Consider the following 20,823-nt stretch of genomic DNA (forward strand, 5'->3'; position numbering starts at 1 on the left):
AACCCATCGAACCTTAGCTTAGAATTGAGTCTCAGCAGTGATCCGGTTGCGCCGCTTCAAGGTAATGTATGGTGTCCTTCTTTCTTATCTTCTAACGGTCCTCTTACAGGTGAAGACTCAGTGATGCAGGACGCCACAACAGCTACAATAGTGGCTCGGAACCTCCTCACTCCCAAAGACAGTCAGCTGCTTTCAGGACGGTCTGATGAGTTGGCCGTTCAAGAATCCCTGGCTCTGAGTGTTCAGTGCGCTGGCTCTGTGTCCAACATGGGCCAACGCCTTCTTGCTCGCTCCCGTCAGGTTGAATCCTTGATGGCGGAGGTGGAGAGTCTTAAGCAGGAGATCAAACAGCTTAAGTACGAGAACCGAAGTTTGCACGTGCTTGCCAACAATTATTCGTCGGGCATGAAGAGGAAGCTTGATGAGATGCAAGAATCTCAAGGTCGCATTCAAAGTGACCGTCAAAGGCTTGCGTCTTTCTTCCAGAGGCACATTTTTCCGGCGTCATCAAGCGTTCCACCAAGTATTGGGGCCTCGAATGATCTATCTTCGTTGCTTCCCGCTCCTGGAGTTTGGCCAAGTAGTGGGGCTTCACGTGAACAACCTTTGTGAAAGCTCCATCTTTCTCTTTCTTTGTTAGAAACATTTTTTTTTTTTTTTTTCGCACTTGTAATTTCTCGAAAATCAATGAACATGCTTCGTTTTATACAGATAAAACATATACATCACCGTCCATCACCATTTTTTTTTTTCTCTTTTCTTTGCTTTCGGTGGCGCTGATCCACCATTCATTTATATATATATATATATATATTTCAGATGGTGCCAGAAGCACCACCATCGTTTTTTTCTTTCTTTTTTATTATATATATATATTTTTTTTCACATGGTTCCAGAAGCACAATCATTGTTTTTATTATACATATATATATATATATATTTTTTTTTTTTTATTATTCTTTTGAAAGATGCTTCCAGCATCATCATTGCCTTTTTTTTTTTTTTTTTTTTTTTTTTTTATTATTCTTTTGAAATATGCTTCCCGGCATAATCATTGCTACTTTTTTTTTTTATTATTATTCTTTTGAAATATGCTTCCCGGCATAATCATTGCTACTTTTTTTTTTTTTTTTTTTTTTTTTTTTTTTTTCTTTATAAGGCCATCTGCAAGGTTGAGTTCGTGGGTGAAAACCCAGGCGAGTCCGAGAGAAGACGGAGGAGATCTTTGGGTGTGAGTTGACAAACTTTGATTTTGTCAATCACATTCAAAGGCAGCAGCAGCCATGGAGGAGGTCGATGATCGAAGGGAGAAGGCCACGCTGCTCATCCTTAGAGAGAGACAAACTGCCCATACAACAGCGTGAAGATCTTACTGGGGTAGATGGCCAGAATGGAGAGCATGGACGAAGAGCTCAACGAAGACGGAGACAGCTCGGGGCTTGGTGGATTTGTCGCTGCGTTTTGGTGAGATCTCCGTTGTGTTTTTTTTTTTTTTTTTTTTTTTTGTAGTGCTGCAAATGTCTCCATCGGTGGAGATGAAGAAGGAACACTCCGCGGGAGGAGTTGACAGCGGCAAAGACGGCAAGGATGGTTGCTGCTGCAATCGGTGGAGGCGTTGACGGGCAGCGACCAAGCTACTGTTGGAGTTTGATCTCCATTTGCTTCTCCACCACTGAAGCCTTTCTACATTCTCTGCTTATTCACCCCAATGGCAGCTATCACCGCAGTATGCGTCCATCTCCTACCTTTCAAGCACATCCGTTGCGGTAGAGACGGCAAGGATGAAATCGAGGAGAATTTCTCAAGACACCCAACTTCCCCTGCACAGGAAAGCTATGGTGAACAGAGACAATGCGCCGGCCTTGATACCGGCAGGTGGCGGAGACGGCTCAATTCCGATGTGGCCGTGTCGGCTGGCTTCAGCCAATTTAGTGATTAAAACCGTCAAGGCCATGCAGACGGCGAGCTTGAAGTTGATAATAGTCCACAATCTCTTGACTCCGCCAACCCAACGGCCGAGATGCTCGACCCCGAGAGACATGAACCCCAAAATGACAGAGTTTAGCAAAAGGCCGAGCGAACCGGCTCTCACCCCCAAATCGTACAGTCGTCCTTTACCGACGTGGCCGCCGTACACCTCCTTGATTGATTCGAATTTGTTTTCCGTCGAAGGCGTTGTGCACAATATACGCTCTAAACCCAACAGGTTCAAGATTCCTTGCCAAGGTGTTCGGGATCATCAATGGGTCTCCCAGTTGCCTCGTCAGTGATGTACACAACTGATGCCATTCTTGAATTGTGAGTCCAGACTTCTCCGGCAACCACGTTGCATTTAAGGTCCGAAAGAACAGCAAAAACTTCAGAAAGCAAGCCTGGCCTGTCCCTTCCAGTCAATTCAAAAGTAGTGTGTTCTGCGGCAGCTTGGACACCCACAGACCTTCTCAAGGAAGGGAAGCTTTGTCCATCTGCTCCTGCTGCAAATCTGAAGTCCAAAGAGTGAGGTTGTCCCTCAACAGTTGCATAATTAAAGTGCTATCCTTGTACGATTCCTCTCCTAGTGTATCAAGTTCAGCAATAGCTTCCTCAAAAGCCTGTTTAGCCATGCTACGAGCTTTCTCCGAGGAGTTAAGGATCTCGTAGTAAAACACCGAGAAGTTGAGCGCCAGCCCCAATCTTATTGGATGCGTAGGCACCAAATCAGCCAGCGTAATATCCTGAGCAGCCTTGTAGGCAACCATGGTGTCCTCGGCGGCGGTCTTTCTCTCGTCGCCATTTTTGATCTCGGCGAGGTACCGATGGTAATCTCCCTTCATCTTCGAGTAGAAGACCTTGGACTCTCCGGTGGTAGCCGAAGGAACAAGGTGCGACTGCAGGAGCTCCAGGATTCCGGCGCAGATGGCGGAGAGTTCGGTCTCCACCTTGGATCTGTACTGCTTGACGAGCGCCACGTGCTCCTCGTTGCGGCGGCTTTCCTCCTTCTGCTCGATGGACGAGATTATGCGCCAGGCGGCTCGGAGCGAGCCGATGACGTTCTTGTAGGCGACGCTGAGCAGGTTGTGCTCCTCCACCGTCAGCTCGGTCCCGGCGGCGTTGTCGACCACTTCAAATTGAAGCACAGAGCAAGTATCTTCAGTCTATTCTTGATAAAGCTTGGAAGGCTTTGAATGACCAGGCCGATTCGGCCACTGGGCTTAGACTTTTAAGGACTAGCTGATTTCTATTTTTTTTTTTTAATTTTTAATTTTTTATTTCATTATTTTATTTTATTTATTTATTTATTTATTTTCTGATTTTGGGAGAACACATATACATGCATTCCCTTCCTTCTTTTTTTTTTTTTTTTTTTTTTTTTTTTTTCTTTTTTTAACCAACAACATGTAATAAATTTGACTTTCTTTAATGAAACATTTATTTATTTATTTTGATGTGACTGTACTTGAAGTTTTGAAGTTTCAAGTTGCCTACGTACTCTTCCAACGAAGAGATCAAGTCATAACGTAGTTCAAATGAGTGATGGTTTTGATGATGATTTTGATGATGATTTTGCCGTACACAGTTTATGCTCTTGCGGGCCAGGAGCGTTTGTTGTCGCCTTTTATGCTCGTGCGGACAAGGAGCTTTGGTCGTCGCCTTTTAGGCTCGTGCGAACGAGGAGCTTTTGTGAATTTGTCAAATGATCTTAGAGAAGCATTCCTCGCAATCTTTATAGCAAGGAGTCTTGACTGAGTGATTGAAGAAGTCTTTGGGGAAGAAATCGCGCATTGTGATTCCAACGGACGATCTTTGTGTCATAACTTCATCATTCTCAATACTTTCATGTAGCTTTGAAGGTTGACGGTAGCTGCTTTGCCCCCTTTCCGATTGGTGAACTTGTGGAGGAGACCCATGTTTCTTGTGCATTTTCTTTGGAGTGACATAAGTCCATCCTTCAACTTCACTTGACTTGACTGACATGGTTTTGGAGCATGCCCCCAGCGGTTGAGGTGAAGATTTCGAGTTCAAAGAGCCAGAAGTGACGGTGGTATAGTTTGACTTCACCACATCATTAAGATCTAGCTCGATGATCCCTTTCTGAGCCAACTTCATGATGAGATCCTTTAGCACAAAGCACTTTTCCGTCGGATGACTAATGAAGCGGTGGAATTTACAGTACCTTGGACTGTCAATACGGTTCATCTCTTCTGGCCGTTTGCACTCAGGTAGGTCGATCACCTTTTTGTCAAGCAAGTCTTTCAACATGGCAACCACGTCAGAGTCGGGGAATGGATAAATCTTCTCCTCAAGCTCCTTCAAAGTGCGTCTACGTATCTCTTGATCATGAAAAGCTTCGGTTTGAATCGCCTTGCTTCGTGTAGGGATTTTGACTGGAGTTGTGTTGACCGTCATTGCTTCCTTGGTGGGTTTCCACGTAGCCTTATCCACCTTTGGCCCCAAAACTTTGTCATTCTTGTAGTCGGCGATTTGTTCTTTCTTCCCATGACGGGTGATGCTTAACTCCATATCATGGGCGCGGGTGGCTAACTCCTCAAATGTTCGTGGTTTGATGCCTTGAAGGATGTAGTGTAGTCCCCACTGCATGCCTTGAACGCACATCTCAATGGCAGAGGTTTCAGAAAGCCGATCTTTGCAATCCAGACTTAAAGAACGCCATCTATTTATGTAGTTGACGACAGGTTCATCTTTCCACTGTTTCGTGCTGGTCAGCTCTAGCATGCTTACAGTACGACGAGTGCTGTAGAAACGGTTGAGGAATTCCCTTTCTAGCTGGTCCCAACTGTTGATAGACTCAGGTTCGAGGTCAGTGTACCAGTCAAAAGCGTTACTTTTTAGTGAACGCACGAACTGTTTAACGAGGTAGTCTCCCTCTGTCCCAGCATTGTTGCAAGTTTCAATGAAATGGGCGACATGTTGCTTCGGGTTGCCTTTTCCATCGAACTGCATGAATTTTGGGGGCTGATAACCCCTTGGCATCTTCAAAGCATCAATCCTCTTGGAGTAAGGCTTTGAGTACAGTATGGAGTCATGCGAGCTTCCTTCGTACTGTGTCTTGATAGTGCTTGCAATCATCTCCTGTAGTTGCTGGATAGAGAGAGATCCCATGGATGTCGTGGCTTGGTCTAGCTTCGGCTTCTCTTCGACTTTCTCCACTGGTGGCTCCTCCTCTTCGTCGCCTTCTTTCTTTAATAGGCCAACCATTGGGTCGACTTTCATGTCGAGCAGCGCATCTAGTTGGTTGACAAGTGCGGCAATCTGCAAGTCTTTCTCTTCCACAGTTCGTGTGAGCTTTGCGATTGCTTCATTCATCTGAGATAGCTGCTCCTCGATTGAAGTTGCTCCCGTGGTCATGACTTGCATGGTTGTACTGCTGCTCGAATCAGCGTCGGAGAGTAGGGACTCTGAGTATTTCCTCGGGCTTTCCCCCCTTGATGCCCTTAGCGAGGCCAGGGTGATCACAGGCTCGTACCTCAGGTGCTCTTGTTCCTTTGACAGAGTTAATGCAGGGGCGGAAGCCGCGGCAAAAAAATCTCTTGCCTTACTTCGGGTTATGATGCCCGAAATATCACCACTTGCGGCGATGATGTTTTTGTTCTTTGCTTTGATTGCAGGAACAGCTTGATCCTTTCTTGATGCCATTTGGGTTTTTCGATGATTTGAGGATAGAGATGAGAGGTAGAGAATGTCCCACTGGGCGTGCCAAATTTGTAAACACGAGAAATTCCTGAAACAAGTGACAAGAATACGTGTACAAAATATATTTTTTGTATTAAAGATTTTGGGGTTACAATCTCTTTGTAATTTGGTCCTTTGATTCTATCTTCGTAGGATGTTGGTTTGTGGATGAGTTGTTGATCCAAAGGGCCGTCGGGGCTTGATCTAAGGATGAACAGTTGATGAATGGATCTTCAAGGGGCGTTGGGCTTGATCTTGAAGAATGGGTGTATGAGTTTGTTGAGGTTATTGATCCAAAGGGCCGTTGGGGCTTGATCTTAGGATGAACGGATGATGAACGATGAACACTTTCCTCAAGGGCCGTCGGGGCTTGATCTTGAGCTGGTGAAAGTTCTTCAAGGGCCGTTGAGGCTTGATCTTGAAGGTTGATGGATGAGTGGATCTTCAAGGGCTTTTGGGCTTAATCTTGAAGAACGATTGGATGTGTGGATTTGTTGAGGTTGTTGATCCAAAGGGCCGTTGGGGCTTGATCTTAGGATGAACAGATGATGAACGATGAACACTTTCTTCAAGGGCCGTCGGGGCTTGATTTTGAGTTGGTGGAAGTTCTTCAAGGGCCGTTGGGGCTTGATCTTGAAGGTTGATGGATGATGAACGATGAACGAAAAGTGCTTTCTTGATTCTTCGGGATTTGCTTGAGAGCTTTAGAGTTTCAAGGCTTCTTTCTTTCTTCCTTCTTTCTTTCTTTCCTTCTCTTTCTCCCCCCCTCAAAATGAATGCATTTGGCCTCCTATTTATAGAATTCCAAAACTTGATTTTTGGATTTAAATAATCAGATGAAATAAATCATTTCTGCCAGGTATTGACACGTGTCCTATTTGATGACTTTTCCAATTTATTTCGATTTTTCGTTGAGTCACACGCTACATGTAAAATTTATGTGATACGTGAGCGTTGAAATTTTAATTTTTGGTCAACATTTATTTCACCGAAATTTTGATGTCTACAAGAGCATTTGTAAGTTGAAATATCTTCGGGATTTTAGTCTCATTGCGAGACTTAAATCTGAGTGGAACCAAAATTAGGAGCATACCTGCAAGCATCAAACAAGCTTCTCGGTTGTATGCACTCGACTTAATCGGGGCTTCAATCTTTGAATTATATTTCTAATGTAGGATATTTGAATTCCTCTTGAGCGAAAAGTGATCAAACAGATAAATTTGGAGTGATTCCAATTGAAGGATGTTTGTGAGTCTTTCAAGATGATTGTATCAAAGTTTCAGATTTTTCTACTAAGCCGTTTGACTGTGGCAATGAAATAAAGGCCCAGTGCGCAGCTTTCTCAGAATGGCGTTTTTGGACGTTTTGGGCATTTTGGAGGTAAAGATGACATATTTTGAGGAAGATTCCTTCTAAGGATTTGTTGGGGACGACTTAAATTTTCCAAAGACACCTTCTGGGGCCAAACCGGAGTTGATTTGGTTGGTCAAAAGTTTGATTTTCTGATAAGTCCGAATTTCAGTTCATATAAGAAACCTTGTATTTTCTAGTTATCTTATTCTATTTTTTTTTACTAATTTTTAGAAGACTTTTTCTAGGAAGGATTTTATTTTGTATACAGAAAATATGGCTGCAAGAACTCAGGTCTACAAAATGGAAGGTAAACCAAGTTCCTGCACTGCATTAAAATTCTACATGGTGTGATGTCTCTGAAAATCAAACGGATCTGTGGATGTTGTCTGTGAACATGCATGCGTCTAACTGATGCGATTTTTCTTTTGTGCTTGAATGCCATCCATGTGATGAATGCCTAAGCAAAGCACTCGTAGGAATCTGAGTACTGAGAATGGATATCGGCCTACCTCTGCGCTGCTTGGTCTACCCCCAAACTTGCATGTAATTAAACTTTTAATAAAATGTGAGGGGGTGATTGAGTGGAGGGGGTTTCCAAGCAGCATAGAGGCCTTCGCAGCAACCACATTGTACGCATTCCTGAATCCTTTTTTTTTTATTTTTTTTTCTTCAGTTTCATCACTACCTAATCTCATGAATGTAGAGGAATGGATGATGAATGCGCTGAGTTGAATGTATGAATGTTGCTGAATGCATGATTCAGTCGAATGATCGATTGGAATTCAACCTGCAAAAGATCACAAATTTAAACTCGGATTAGAATAAAACCCAAAATAAAATACTGAAAAATAAAAATAAAAAAAAATTGCTCTTTTGGTGCTTTTTCAATTTTGTTTTTGGGTGTTTTTTGTAATTGAAATAAAAGCAAGAAAAGAAAATAAACAAAAATAAAAAGAAAAGAGTTAGAAAATTGGGTTGTCTCCCATTTAGCTCTTTAGTTAGACAGAGCGGAAGGCTAGTGATCACGTCACTTGTTCCTTCAAAGTCATCCACTCTTTAATAGCATATAGGGCAACAGTAGGTACGGATGTGTGTATTACAACAACTACATTATTGTATAATGTAATAAACAATCCTAGGTCAATCCTTAGGTCATATAACACATTTCTAAAGTTGGACACACCAAAAGTAAATTAATGGCCTGATAACATAACTCTCTCAATCTCACTATCTGTAGTATAAATCTTTCATCTACTTATTTTCTACCATTTTAACATCAATTCCGCATCGCTTTTGTCTAAAATAGCGTTCTCAATTGCACTATTCGTGTTGCCCATGGAACGGGGTCTCGATGTTGACTTTATTCACTCTTTTGCCATTATGCATTTCCGGCTTGGGGTCTCAAAAGTTCGGGTAACAAGATTGCCTTAAACTACCTTAATCACAAACAATGTAGGTTGCAGCATGTTGCAACAAATGATAGAGGAATTAATTAAACAATCATGCAGCGCATCAGATATGGAGATCAGCGTTCTAAGGTTAAGAAGCAATCATAACAACGCTAACTTGCTGCAATGGGATGTCAGGATGTACAGAATTGGAGCACAAAGAATGAAGTTCGCAAAATTAAGCAAGTAAAAGATCAGATGTAATCGTAGTTTTACTCTTCTTTTTTTTTATCCCACCCTTCAAATGCCTCATTTCTTTGCCTTTGCAAACCTGAGACACCGATACTTTTCACCACTGACAGTGATTTCAAGTGCCCCGTCTTGGTTATCTTGATTTGATGCAGTTCCCATTAGAACACTTTTCTCCTTTTCGAGGTTTTCTTTCTCTATTTTCAGCCTTGCTTCTTGTCTGGCTATCTCTGCCTGCAACAAAACAATGTTTGATAAGGCTAAAAAAACAAAACAACGGTGCATCATGTCCAAAATTTAGCAAATGTAAGCACGCATTTTGCTAAAAACTAGTTACTACAGGGATGATTGCTCACAAAACAAATAGTTCTCTGCCGAATTTCCCAAGAACCAGTGTAGATAGAAATAAACATACAACACGCTACACAGAGGATCACACAGCACTGCAATCAGTTAAATTTAAAAGTAAGAAAAGTTCCCAGATATTGCAATAACAATTAAAAAAAGAAAAAAATGCAGATAATTGGGCATATTTGTGCTTTGCTTAACTAATCAGAGCAATTAAATCTAAACTTCAAGTCTGTTATTCTGCATCTCAGATGCAACAAAAATTAAACCTCCAATTGGGTTCATAGATATAAACAAAAAAAGTAGCAAAATTGATAGTGCAAACAAACAAAAAAGAATCTCATGACAACAAAAAATTGAATTCAAACCAGAAAATGAAATCGAACTCGAACTCGAACTCGAGGCGTTTGACGGAAAAACTGAGCGAACAATGTTCATGAGACTCGAATTAAACGTTAGAAAAATTAGCATCTACAAGCACACATTTTGCTAGTGATTAATTACAGGGTGACTAGAAAGAACTAGTGATTAGCAACTACACGAATAGCTCTCAGCTGAATTTCATAAGAACAAGTGTAGATTAGAAAGAAACATTCAAAATGATACACAGATAGTCACAGAAAAATCCAGCATTCCTTGATTATCTAGTACCCACATAGCATTGAAATCAGATATTGGGAAGAGAACCCAGTTTAATGTGAACTTGGTGAGGTTGGCAAGTAGCATTAAACATCAAACAAAGTAGAAACTGCAGGCAATTAGGCATATTTGTGATTGCTTAACTACTCAAACCAACAAAAAAAAAAAACTCAACTTTAAACGTGTGCCTCTGCATTTCTGCTACACCAAAAATTGAACTTCGAATTGGGTTTTTAAATCAAACAAAAAATGGGAAATTGATAATGCAATAAAAGAGAGATACCCATGATGAAAAACTTGAATTCAGACCATAAAATGGGATTGCAATCAAGGTGTTCGAAAAAAGGACTGAATGAAAAAATTGGATTGAAGAGAACAAGAATAGAGTACGAATAGGACCTCACGGCGAGAGAGCTCCGCCTTCCAAGCAGCTTCGCGCTCGGCGACCTCGCGTTCCCGCTCTTCGATGTAGCTCTGCATCTCTCGCTCCTTCATGATTCTATCTTGGATATCGGCATCCAGAGCTTCCTTGAGCTCCTGGACGAACTTGTCCACCACCAGTTTGATTCTCAGAGACATCTCCTATTACCAAAGGCACGAGTCTAATTGCTGAACCCTAGCGCGCTCACTGAGTCATCGACACGGTCTCTACCTCGGTTTCGGGACTTAGGACGACGGTCCGGCTGGGCGGCGATTGCCGAAGAAGGAGACAAACGAGGATTTAGAACTTCTTTCGCTTTGCTGTCACGTCTCTATTTTGGTTGTGATTTATGTGAGCACTTGCCCATTCTCCATCCCTTCGCAACTTAAACGGTGCGTATTCTTCGAAAGACAAAAAATAAAACCTCTTGTCCACTTGTAGTATATGTACATTTTTTTTTTTCGAGAATAAAATTTGATTAATGAAAAGGAAAATACAATTTGTACTAGAAATGCCTAAACCTTTACAGAACATAAAGCTCTATACAATGAAGCAACATATAAAATAAAAGACATGCTAAAAAATGAGAGTTACAACTCAAGCGACAAAGGGAGACCCACACAGATTTAGGCCCATATGCAACAAAAGAAAAGATAACAATAAAACTCTAATCTCCAACAGCCAAAAACCAGTCACCATTGCTGCTACCACCGCTACCTCCACGAAGGAAGACATCACACAATGCACCCGAACCAAAAACTAGATTTGAGAGTATTATGCATAATCAATCCACCAAGAACCAAAGCCTCCACAGTTACACGAGCAAGAAAAGTCACAAAACGTAACAGAAGGAGGGGGAGGGCGAAGGGGGATGTGTAAAACACCCTTGTTCTGACGTGAATCGTTTCACACTTTGTCCAATTTTTCGGGCAAGCCAGATAAATAATGGATTGTGTGAATTGGGTCTTGTGTCAAAATAGAGCCCACTCCGAGATCTAATTCATGGTTATGGGTTGGAAAAGATGAGGGGCAGCAAGAGGGAGGTAGGAGAGAAAGGTGTGATGTGGAAGGAGGAAAGGGTTGGTGGTGAGCGGCAATTGAGTGAGGAGAGGGTACAAAACTGAGACATAAGCTCTAATAGTTGTGACAAAGTTCGGAGGAAATCATAGATAAAGAAAAAGGGAGGAAGAGGATAAGGAAAAGTAGAAGGAAGCAGGAAATATTTGAGGGCTGCCACAGGCCCTGAAGCCCGGCTGAGCAAGGTTTTCCTTTTGGGGCTTTTCTTTGAGAGAGAGAGAGAGAGAGAGAGAGAGAGAAAGGGAGGTAGTACACGTACATGTATGCTTCTTTTGGGACATATTCTTATTTGAGGACTTACTGTATAGTTCGAGAAATGAATGATAAATGTTGATTTGAAAAATGATTTCTTTGTTTTTCACTGTTTATTTTCCTCATTGCTCAATAGGAAGAAGTCAAGATTGAATTATGTTATAGCATATTTACTTAGAGTAGGAGAAACCATAATGAGGGTGGAGATTCTAATTCTTGAATATTCAGGTATTAATATGTGTTGCAACATGAATGCCGCATAACACGTACTTGTTGCTAAACGCAATAAAAGTCATGAATTAGAGTAAAATACTCATTTCAATATTTTCCAAGTAAATAAGTATGTCGTTAATTTCAAGTTTGTTTTAAAATGCTATTATGTAAAACGTTTTAGTTTAGTTACGCTTTTATTATAAAAATGTAGAATACCCATGCTAACTCTAGACACTTCTTAGAAGATTAAGTTCACATAAAATGGTAGAGCCGGACAATTGAGATGGAACGCCACTAAAGTTTCTTTTACGTTCGATACAGGTGATATAATTTCAGACGTATAAATAAATATTCTTAATCGACCATAAGTTATTAAACCTCTTGCAAATTGCAGTAACGTTGTCTCTCTCACTTTGTGTCACAAAGCGATGTTAGCTCAAAGTGATGAAAGTGAGATGGAAAATAGCTTAGGATTAGGCTAATGCAAACGCAAAGAGTAGGGTTCTCCCTTCGTGTTCCCTGTTCTCAGGATGAGAGCCATCCCTATCTCCAAGTTGAAATGCAAAGCGCTGCAACCATTTTCACGTCCTTGCTTTCACATGCCCAACGTGACGGAGTCAACACCCTCCACTCTGGTCCAACAATTCACCAAATTCTGCTACCAGAGAGACCTCCCGAGAGCCATGACAGCCATGGAAGCCATGCAAAGGCGCGGACTTTGGGCCGACTCCGTCGTCTACTCCGAGCTTGTCAAGTGCTGCTTGGCTCGGCGAGCTGTTCAGCAGGGTAAGCTCGTCCACAAGCACGTTTTCTCAAATGGGTACCAGCCCAAGACCTTCTTAATCAACGTTTTCATCAACATGTACGTGAAATTTGCTCTCTTGGAGGAAGCGCAGGAACTGTTCGACGAAATGCCTGAGAGAAACGTTGTTTCCTGGACGACTATGATATCGGCATACTCGAATTACAAATTCAACCGCAAGGCCTTGGAGTTTTTGGTTTTGATGCTCAGAGAAGGTGTTTCGCCTAATAGTTTCACGTATTCTTCGGTTTTGAGAGCTTGCGACGGGTTGTTAAATCTCAAGCAGCTTCATTGTTGTATTTTTAAAGCTGGGTTGGAATCTGACGTCTTTGTTCGGAGTGCTCTCATTGACGTTTACTCGAAATTGGGTGAGTTGCATAATGCGCTAGGTGTTTTCAATGAAATGGTGTCCGGAGATTTGGTCGTTTGGAACTCTATCATTGGAGCGTTTGCTCAGAACAGCGATGGTGATGAGGCTCTGAACCTTTTCAAGAGGATGAAAGGGGCTGGTTTTTCAGCTGAAGAGGCCACGCTAACGAGCGTTTTGAGAGCTTGCACGGTGTTGGCGCTTTTAGAATTGGGAAGACAGGTTCATGTTCATGCTGTGAAGTATGGTCAAGATCTAATTCTGAACAATGCACTTCTAGATATGTATTGCAAGTGTGGGAGTTTGGAAGATGCAAACTCTGTTTTTACCAGGATGGAGGAGAAGGATGTAATCTCTTGGAGCACAATGATTGCAGGGCTAGCACAAAATGGTTTCAGCCAAGAGGCCCTGAGATTGTTCGAGCAGATGAAAGTTTCGGGGATGAAACCAAACTACATCACGCTTCTTGGGGTTATGTTTGCTTGTAGTCATGCTGGTCTTTTAGAAGATGGGTGGTACTACTTCCAGAATATGAAGCAGCTTTTCGGGATTGATCCTGGAAGAGAGCACTACGGATGTGTAATTGATCTTCTTGGAAGGGCCGGGAAGCTTGACGAGGCAGCTAGGTTAATACAAGAAATGGAATGTGAACCGGATGCAGTGACATGGAGGACGTTGCTTGGTGCCTGCAGGGTTCACCGGAATGTAGATCTAGCAGCACATGCTGCCAAGCAAATTCTTAAAACGGACCCTGATGATGCCGGAACCTACATTTTACTATCGAATATATATGCCAATTCTCAGGGATGGGAAGATGTGGCAGAAGTTAGGAAGAGCATGAAAGCTAGAGGGGTTACTAAAGAACCTGGGTGCAGTTGGATTGAAGTGAACAAACAGATTCATGCTTTTATCTTGGGAGATGACTCACATCCACAAATAGATGAGATCAATAAGCAGCTGAGCTTGTTGATTGATAGACTAATGGCAGTGGGTTACATTCCTGACACGAATTTTGTTTTGCAAGATCTTGAGGGAGAACAGAGGGAAGTTTCGCTTCTATCCCACAGCGAGAAATTGGCGATTGTCTTTGGTTTAATGAGCTTGTCAAAGGGGAAGACTGTTAGGATCAGGAAAAACCTAAGGATTTGTGGAGACTGTCATGTATTTGCAAAACTTGTAGCAAAGATGGAGGAGAGAACTATTGTGATAAGAGATCCCATCCGGTACCATCACTTTCAAGACGGGGTGTGCTCTTGTGGGGATTATTGGTAGAAGAAGATGAGGTTTCATAAGTTCGAGACATGATGAACTTCAGTATTCTCATTTATCATCAATGCGCTGAAGCTCTAGCAGCGGGTGAATTGCAAAATGCTTCTCTCTTTTTTTCATATTCATTTTGTCCAGTTGGGTTGAAATTTGAACGGTTTTCCTGGCCCTTCAGAAAGTGTGGCAAGAAAGGAGTAAACTCCGGATTGCAGTCTTGCAGAGCTGATACAAAAACATAACGAACCTAATGACGAGATGGAGAAGATCCTAGTTCAGAAGGATTGGACACCTCTGTGGTCTACTGATCTTGAAGGGATGGTGAATGGTGCGGTGGAGATGCGCACTGCGCGTTCCTTGGGGTTGATCATGTGTAAATCGATGGCACATGCAGCTTATGCACACGGTGGTTTGTGAGTCCTTTAGTCCTCCAGCATCGCCAATGTTAGTTGATCATACTAACGAGATATAAAAAGAACTTCTCAAATGTAATGACCTCTACGGATTTTGATCCAAATATAAGTTGACTAACGTAACTTTGGTTTGTCATGTCGTATTCGGGCCCGTATTATATGAATTCAAAGAGAACGAGAGTTACAAGACTTGTTGAAAGCAGCGAGCGCGGTCCGAATTTTGCAGCTTAACGTCGTTTAATTAATCAAAATGGGGTTTTACGGTAGATGTTTTCACTATTTTTTATTATTTGTGCATATTTTTCCTATTAGGACACTTAAAGGTTTATAAATAGGTTGTCTTGGGCTTTCGTTTGTAGTTTTATTCATATTATCGATTAAACTTTAGAGATTTTTTATTTCAGTGAATTTCAAATTGTTGATGGAGTTTAGCTTATGTTACATAAAAAAGAAAGTCCAATTTCATATGTAGTAACATGGCTAAATATAACCACGTTATGTTATGTGACAATGCGTTCTATTCCGCCTAAGCTGGGATTCGAGCGAAGATCCAAGCTTTTTTATGTTGCTTATTATGGAAAGATTGCCATATGAAAGCATCAAGGAGATGGTCATAGAGCGAGTTGTCGAATAGTATGATTAGCTGACGTAGAAAAGATGTGAAAGTGATTTCGTTTGGAAATTAGATCCTCTCTGGATTTTTCACTGGATATACGGGGAATCAATTAATATCAACTGTTCATAAAAAATCCTGTGGCTACAATTTTTCTCTTTTTTTTTTATTTTTAACAGCAAAGTAACTTTGTTTTGTGTGAAAAATATAAAAAAGAAAAAGTTGTGGCCACACGATTTTTTATGAACGGTTAGTATTAACTGATCTCTAAGATCCCTAGTGAGGAAATCTAGAGAAGATCTAATTCCTTGTGTTTGCACTTTGAATATGGCTTTAACCAATACTTGTACAGGCAAGCAAGTAAACTTTTCTCTTTCTCTGCCATGAAGACAAGGATTTGAATCAACAATCAAAGATGATCAAATGAAAAAGTGAAAGGAAATAAAAATAAATGAGATTGAATTAATTTAGTTGTGAGAAAATAAACTAAATTAAGGGACATTTTGATATAGATACCTCGTTTTTCAAATTTCTTCTAAGAATTTTATTAAACATTTTTTCTAGAATTTTTGTAGAGATACATTTGATTCCTATAATATCGGTACGTTTGATTTTATGGTACATTTAGATTTATGACACATTTTATTTATTGGTACATTTAGAATTTAAACATACCAAAAGTCGGTACATTTATTTTCAAATGTATCATAAGTTAAATTTAAACAAATTAATGAAGTTTTCTTATGTATTAATGACTTTTTTCAATGAAGCAAGTGACTAATTAAATACAGGATAATGCTAGTAAGATTAAATTTGTACACCAAAGTTGCAAACTAAATGATGTTTCGCTTATAGCAATGAGCATGTCTATCAGCATCAAAGTAATAATCAAATCATCAACTTCCATGTTATTTAGTTTACAAATTTAGTCTCTCTAACTTTACCCTTAAATACAATAACAGAAATGAAAAGTTATTTTTTTTAACTAATAATGAGGAATTAGTTAAATTAATATTTTTGGTAAAGCCATGAATTTAAAATTCCTAGATTGTAGAAAATTAGTTGTTAGTTAGCTTAACTGCTTAAGTAGATATATATTTAATAAGGGTAATGTTAGGAAAATCAAAATTTTAAATCAAATTTTATACATCAAATGATGTGGTTGTTGATGATTTGCTTATTAGTCAAGTGTTGATTAATGTGCTTATTTTTTATTAGTAACACATCATTTGGTTTAAAAATTTAGTCTCCCTAGCATTATTTATTTAATAAATAAAAAAAGGATGGCAATTGATCAAAGTATTTCAATCAAATCTTGTAAATCAAATGATGTGCTTGTTGATAATTGAATAATTAGTCAAGTGTTGATTAACGTGCTTATTTCTCGTTGATGACATATTATTTAGTTTAAAATTTTGGTATTCCTAGCATTATCCATTTAATAAATAAAAAAAATGATGGCAATTGATTAAAGCATTTCAATCAAATTTGGCAAAACAACAGATGTTTAGAGTAAACAAATTTAAAAAAAAAAAAAAATGTAAGGGATTCTAATTGCTTCTTAAATTAAAGACAAGTGCATTGGAACATGAAGGCAAATTTAAACAAAAGTAGAGAATTGGATGAATTAAATTGCGTAAAGCTAAACGAACTGAAATACAATGCGTAACCTAAATTGCATATTGTAACGAAATTAAAATATAAGTGCTCGAAGTATTTAGATAGCAGCTGCTAAGTAATCTCGCCGTTGAATTTGTAACGCCTCGCCTCAAGATTCGGTTTTCCGAAAGACGAAGCCACTTGTTAATGCAAAGAGACATCTCTTGTTTGTTATACACAAGTAACATGAGATCTATCTTCGTTGATGTCTTCGCATCATAGCTTTTGAGGCAGCACATAGGAATCTAAAACGTCAAAAGTTTGAGGGTTACGTCAAATTGCTAGAAAGATTTGGGACGGTATGTATTCCAATTTACTCCAAAAGTCATGATCTGTGGATAACTATCCATTTTGAAGGAGAACATTCATTTTAGATGCATAGTTAGGGGCATTATGCGACCATGACTTTTCAGGGCCGAAGTAAAGTGGATCAAAATGCGAATACCTCAGACGTCCGGTTATGGATTTAACCGCTTCTGCATCAAAGCTACACAGATAGAGCAGCAATGTTACCATCATCATGTTTCAGAGCTATGGAGCGAAGTCCAACAACTTCGTTGAGATGCTTCTTCTGCAAGATACAAAAACCTGATTCAACAAGGAATTAGTCATGTTTCCTATATTCTTGGAATGCTTACAATCTAAGGATTGCGTATGCAAAGTAATTATACTCCTAAAATGATGCAATATCTACTTCTAGATATCCTTTGTGATTCTCCTAGTTTAATACAGACTCCATATCTCAAAATGACTCTATCTCGACTGATATAAACACACTCTTTTAGAGTTCGTCTCTGATAACGCAATTTTAGCACACTTACTCTTTTACCTGCTGTTTGAGTCTCAAATATTTACGTACTAACTTGATAATGGAAGAGCGTTTGGCATAAACCCCCTCAGGTCCTTAGCTACTTACCGTTCTTTTACAACTATTCCACCAACGTGCGAATTTAATTCCAACAATTAGGTAATGCACAAACAAAGCCTTTTGGAAGTTGGTACCAAATAAAAAATGGGTAGAAACTCATGAACTTTGACTCACTTTTATTTTTTATACATTCATCTCGGTTTGTCACTTATCTTGAAACCTGATTTCATAATTATCTTAGTTGTCCTTTTATATCCATTGATAACCACTGAAGTTATTTGTTAAATAACGGAAACCAATTACGAATTGTATATCAAATTGCTTTGGGTGGTTTACCAATGCCTGAAATCCGATCGCCGAATCTCATGTTTTGTGTTCTGGGTTTCGGTGTTTATTTTCCTATCGATTTTTTTGTACATATGCAAGTTTTTCTAAATTTAAAAAAAAAAGCCCTTTGTCACATTGGTGAAAAGGTGTTGTGTCCTTGTATCACGGCTAGTGTTCGAACCCTATCGATGGTTAATCTAATATCTAACTTACTAACATGGAGATTGACATGATGATAAACCGGGGATGGAGAAGGTTGCGGTGGATTATTTCTCAAAATTATTTAATACAAATGGGTGAGAGAACATGGCTGTGCTACTTGAGAATATTGCCCCTAAAGTCACACCTGAAATGAATGAAGACCTTATGCAACCTGCTACCGATGAGGAAATCAAGTCCACAATTTTTCAAATGCACCCTACGAAGGCTCCGGGTTTTGTCAGAAACATTGAGGGATTGTTGGTGTTGATGTCTGTAATAGAGTCAGGTCCTTACTGCAGTCAGGGAAATGTTACAGAAAGTGAATTTTACGCAGGTGACTTTAATTCTGAGTCATCCTTGGCCTATCAGTTTATGCAATTTATTATATAAGATTGTGGCCAAGGTACTTACAAATAGATTGAAAAATATAGTTTAGTGGCTGCAGAGATTGCTCATTACATGCATAAACGTACGTCTGTCTGGGTGGAATGGACTTATGGCATTAAAACTTGACATCAGTAAGGCGTATGACCGCCTTGAGTGGAACTTTTTGGAGGAAATGATGCAAAGATTGGGCTTCTTAGCGGAATGGATTCAGTTGATTATGGTTTTATCAATTCCATATCATATTCTTTCAAGATTAATGGAGAGCCGGTGGGCTATGTTCAACCTAAAAGAGGTATTCGGCAAGGTGATCAACTTTCGCCATTTCTGTTTGTGATTTGTGCGGAAGGTCAATTGGCATTGCTCATGAAGGAAGCTGTGAGGGGAAAATGGACTAGAGTTTGCCGAGATGCCCCCATGATTCATCACTTACTCTTTGTGGATGATAGTTTCTAATTTGCTCATGGGACGCTTGAAGAATGTGGTAATATTAAACGAGTGTTGAGGACGTATGAAGTGGCCTCGGGTGCTGCACAAATCACGAATTCGTGAGGCACCACTTACTAGTTTCAGAGCATGGATCTTGGGTGCTGCACAAAATATGTCCAAACAGGCTTTTGAATTAAGCCTCATGTTGGAGTCAAGTATATGGAAATGCATTATTTTGGCATGGAAAGCTTCCACTCCCCAGGTGGATCAACTAAAAATAAGACACGACAACGGTGGACTAAACCAAGTTCAAGAGGGTTGAAGTGTAACTTCGATGGAGCGTGGAATGAAAGGTCACAACGGGGAGGATACGGTGTGGTTATACGTGACTGGGTGGGCAGCATTATTGCTGCAGTTTCTGGGCATTTCTGAAATGTAGCTTCGCCACTACATGCTGAAATGCTTGCGGCTAGACGAGCAGCAGAGCTTCTAGTGGAGTTCCAAACTGCTAATTCAAATTTGGTTTTGGAGGGAGACTCGAGTGTTGTGATTGCAGTGGTGAGTCATTCAGAGATTGATTGTTCCTTCTTGGGACCTATAATTAACGACGTTAAAGAAGTTATACAAAGCTTGGATGGAACATCATTGAACTTCGTGCATCAGGAAGCAAACAAGGTAGCTCATAGGCTAGCTCGTGCTGGCTTGGGTGTTTCAAGTGAAGATAGGTGGGTTGCATTTCCCCCAGATTTAATCTTAGATGCTTTGTTAGAAGATAATCAAATGTAATCTTTACATTATGGTGAGGATAACTATTAGTGCGGGACACTATTTTTCCCTTAGACCGAGTTGAAATCTCTGACAAGGTTTTTATCGAGGCCCATATAAGCATCATATTCTCCATTTGTACGTGTTTTCGTATCAATGAATATCATACTTTCTTCAAAAATTCGGGAAAAACATTTCGATTTATTTATCTCTTATTTGATATATAATGGATTTGATTGTTCGTCTTCTAGTCCTTGACACAAGTAGGGTCAGCTCAATGTTGAATTGAGAAATCCATTCAAGAGTCGGAACATTTTAATGCACAGAATAGAGAATCCGGAAAAACTGCAAGATATATTGGTTAAGATCTGGCTCAGATGCTACTAGTAGCTAAACATTTTGATTTGCGGAAAATGATTGAATAGAAGTACTCTCAAACATTTGGCAATATCAGATGTGTTGATATCAGTGATGACTCATTATTATGATGAATCATCTCTTCGGGCGAAAAAGATTATGTAAACACTTACTCGAAATATCACTTATCAGATTTCACTGTGGAAGAAACAATTATTCCCAAACCACTAATTGCTGTTGTCCAACCCACTGTTAGAACAACCCCATTGTTCTTCTTCTCATTCCTTATTTTATTTTATTTTGTAGAAATGTCATGGCAATGAGTTTTAGTGCTACTACTGTGGGTTTCGTTGCGAAGACAACCATTCCTACATCTGCTCCCTTCACCTCTTTGGCTTAAGTCTTGTGGTCTGTCACGCCCCGATCCCGAGATATGTCCATGATCGATACGTGATGTCACCAACCTATGTTTATCTATCGTGTCTAGCCTCCGAGACAAGATCAAAACACAGTCAATGACTCAACCACACAATCACTTTCTTTTATTTCATGGCTGCATCTAACCTTCAGGTTAAATTGCCTACGTACCCTAAATAGGGATCAAGCCATTCGTAATTCACCTTTTGTTAACTCTGAACTTTCTCAATGCATTTTCTAGCAGAAAACATAGAGTACCACACTACATAACAACCAAAAGCTAACCAAGATTTGTCATTTCGTCATTCACATATATCACATGCTTTCCAACATCATTCCATAACCACA

The 20,823-nt window shown here is 40.0% G+C and overlaps 3 protein-coding genes across 3 annotated transcripts; 1 reads left to right on the forward strand and 2 right to left on the reverse strand.

Annotated features, from left to right (window-relative positions):
- Window positions 1–2,430: 2,430 nt before the first annotated feature.
- On the reverse strand, window positions 2,431–3,316 carry LOC125470342 (14-3-3-like protein GF14 kappa). Its single transcript, XM_048569290.1, has 2 exons — window positions 3,311–3,316; window positions 2,431–3,134 (listed from the first exon to the last, which is right to left on the reverse strand). Exons 1-2 carry the CDS (start codon window positions 3,314–3,316, stop codon window positions 2,442–2,444), a joined length of 699 nt encoding a protein of 232 aa, XP_048425247.1. The 3' UTR covers window positions 2,431–2,441.
- Window positions 3,317–8,476: 5,160 nt separating this feature from the next.
- LOC103949507 lies at window positions 8,477–10,438 on the reverse strand. Its single transcript, XM_009360619.3, has 2 exons — window positions 10,047–10,438; window positions 8,477–8,894 (listed from the first exon to the last, which is right to left on the reverse strand). The coding sequence occupies exons 1-2, from the start codon at window positions 10,224–10,226 to the stop codon at window positions 8,721–8,723; spliced, it is 354 nt and encodes a 117-aa protein (XP_009358894.1). The 5' UTR covers window positions 10,227–10,438; the 3' UTR covers window positions 8,477–8,720.
- Window positions 10,439–11,916: 1,478 nt separating this feature from the next.
- On the forward strand, window positions 11,917–14,646 carry LOC103949508 (pentatricopeptide repeat-containing protein At2g03880, mitochondrial). Its single transcript, XM_009360620.3, has one exon. The coding sequence runs from the start codon at window positions 12,141–12,143 to the stop codon at window positions 14,049–14,051; it is 1,911 nt and encodes a 636-aa protein (XP_009358895.2). The 5' UTR covers window positions 11,917–12,140; the 3' UTR covers window positions 14,052–14,646.
- Window positions 14,647–20,823: the final 6,177 nt, after the last annotated feature.

The sequence above is a fragment of a genome, unplaced genomic scaffold, assembly GCF_019419815.1.
Source record: "Pyrus x bretschneideri cultivar Hongxiangsu unplaced genomic scaffold, Pyrus_bretschneideri_v1 Contig10, whole genome shotgun sequence".
Taxonomy (NCBI): Eukaryota; Viridiplantae; Streptophyta; class Magnoliopsida; order Rosales; family Rosaceae; genus Pyrus; species Pyrus x bretschneideri.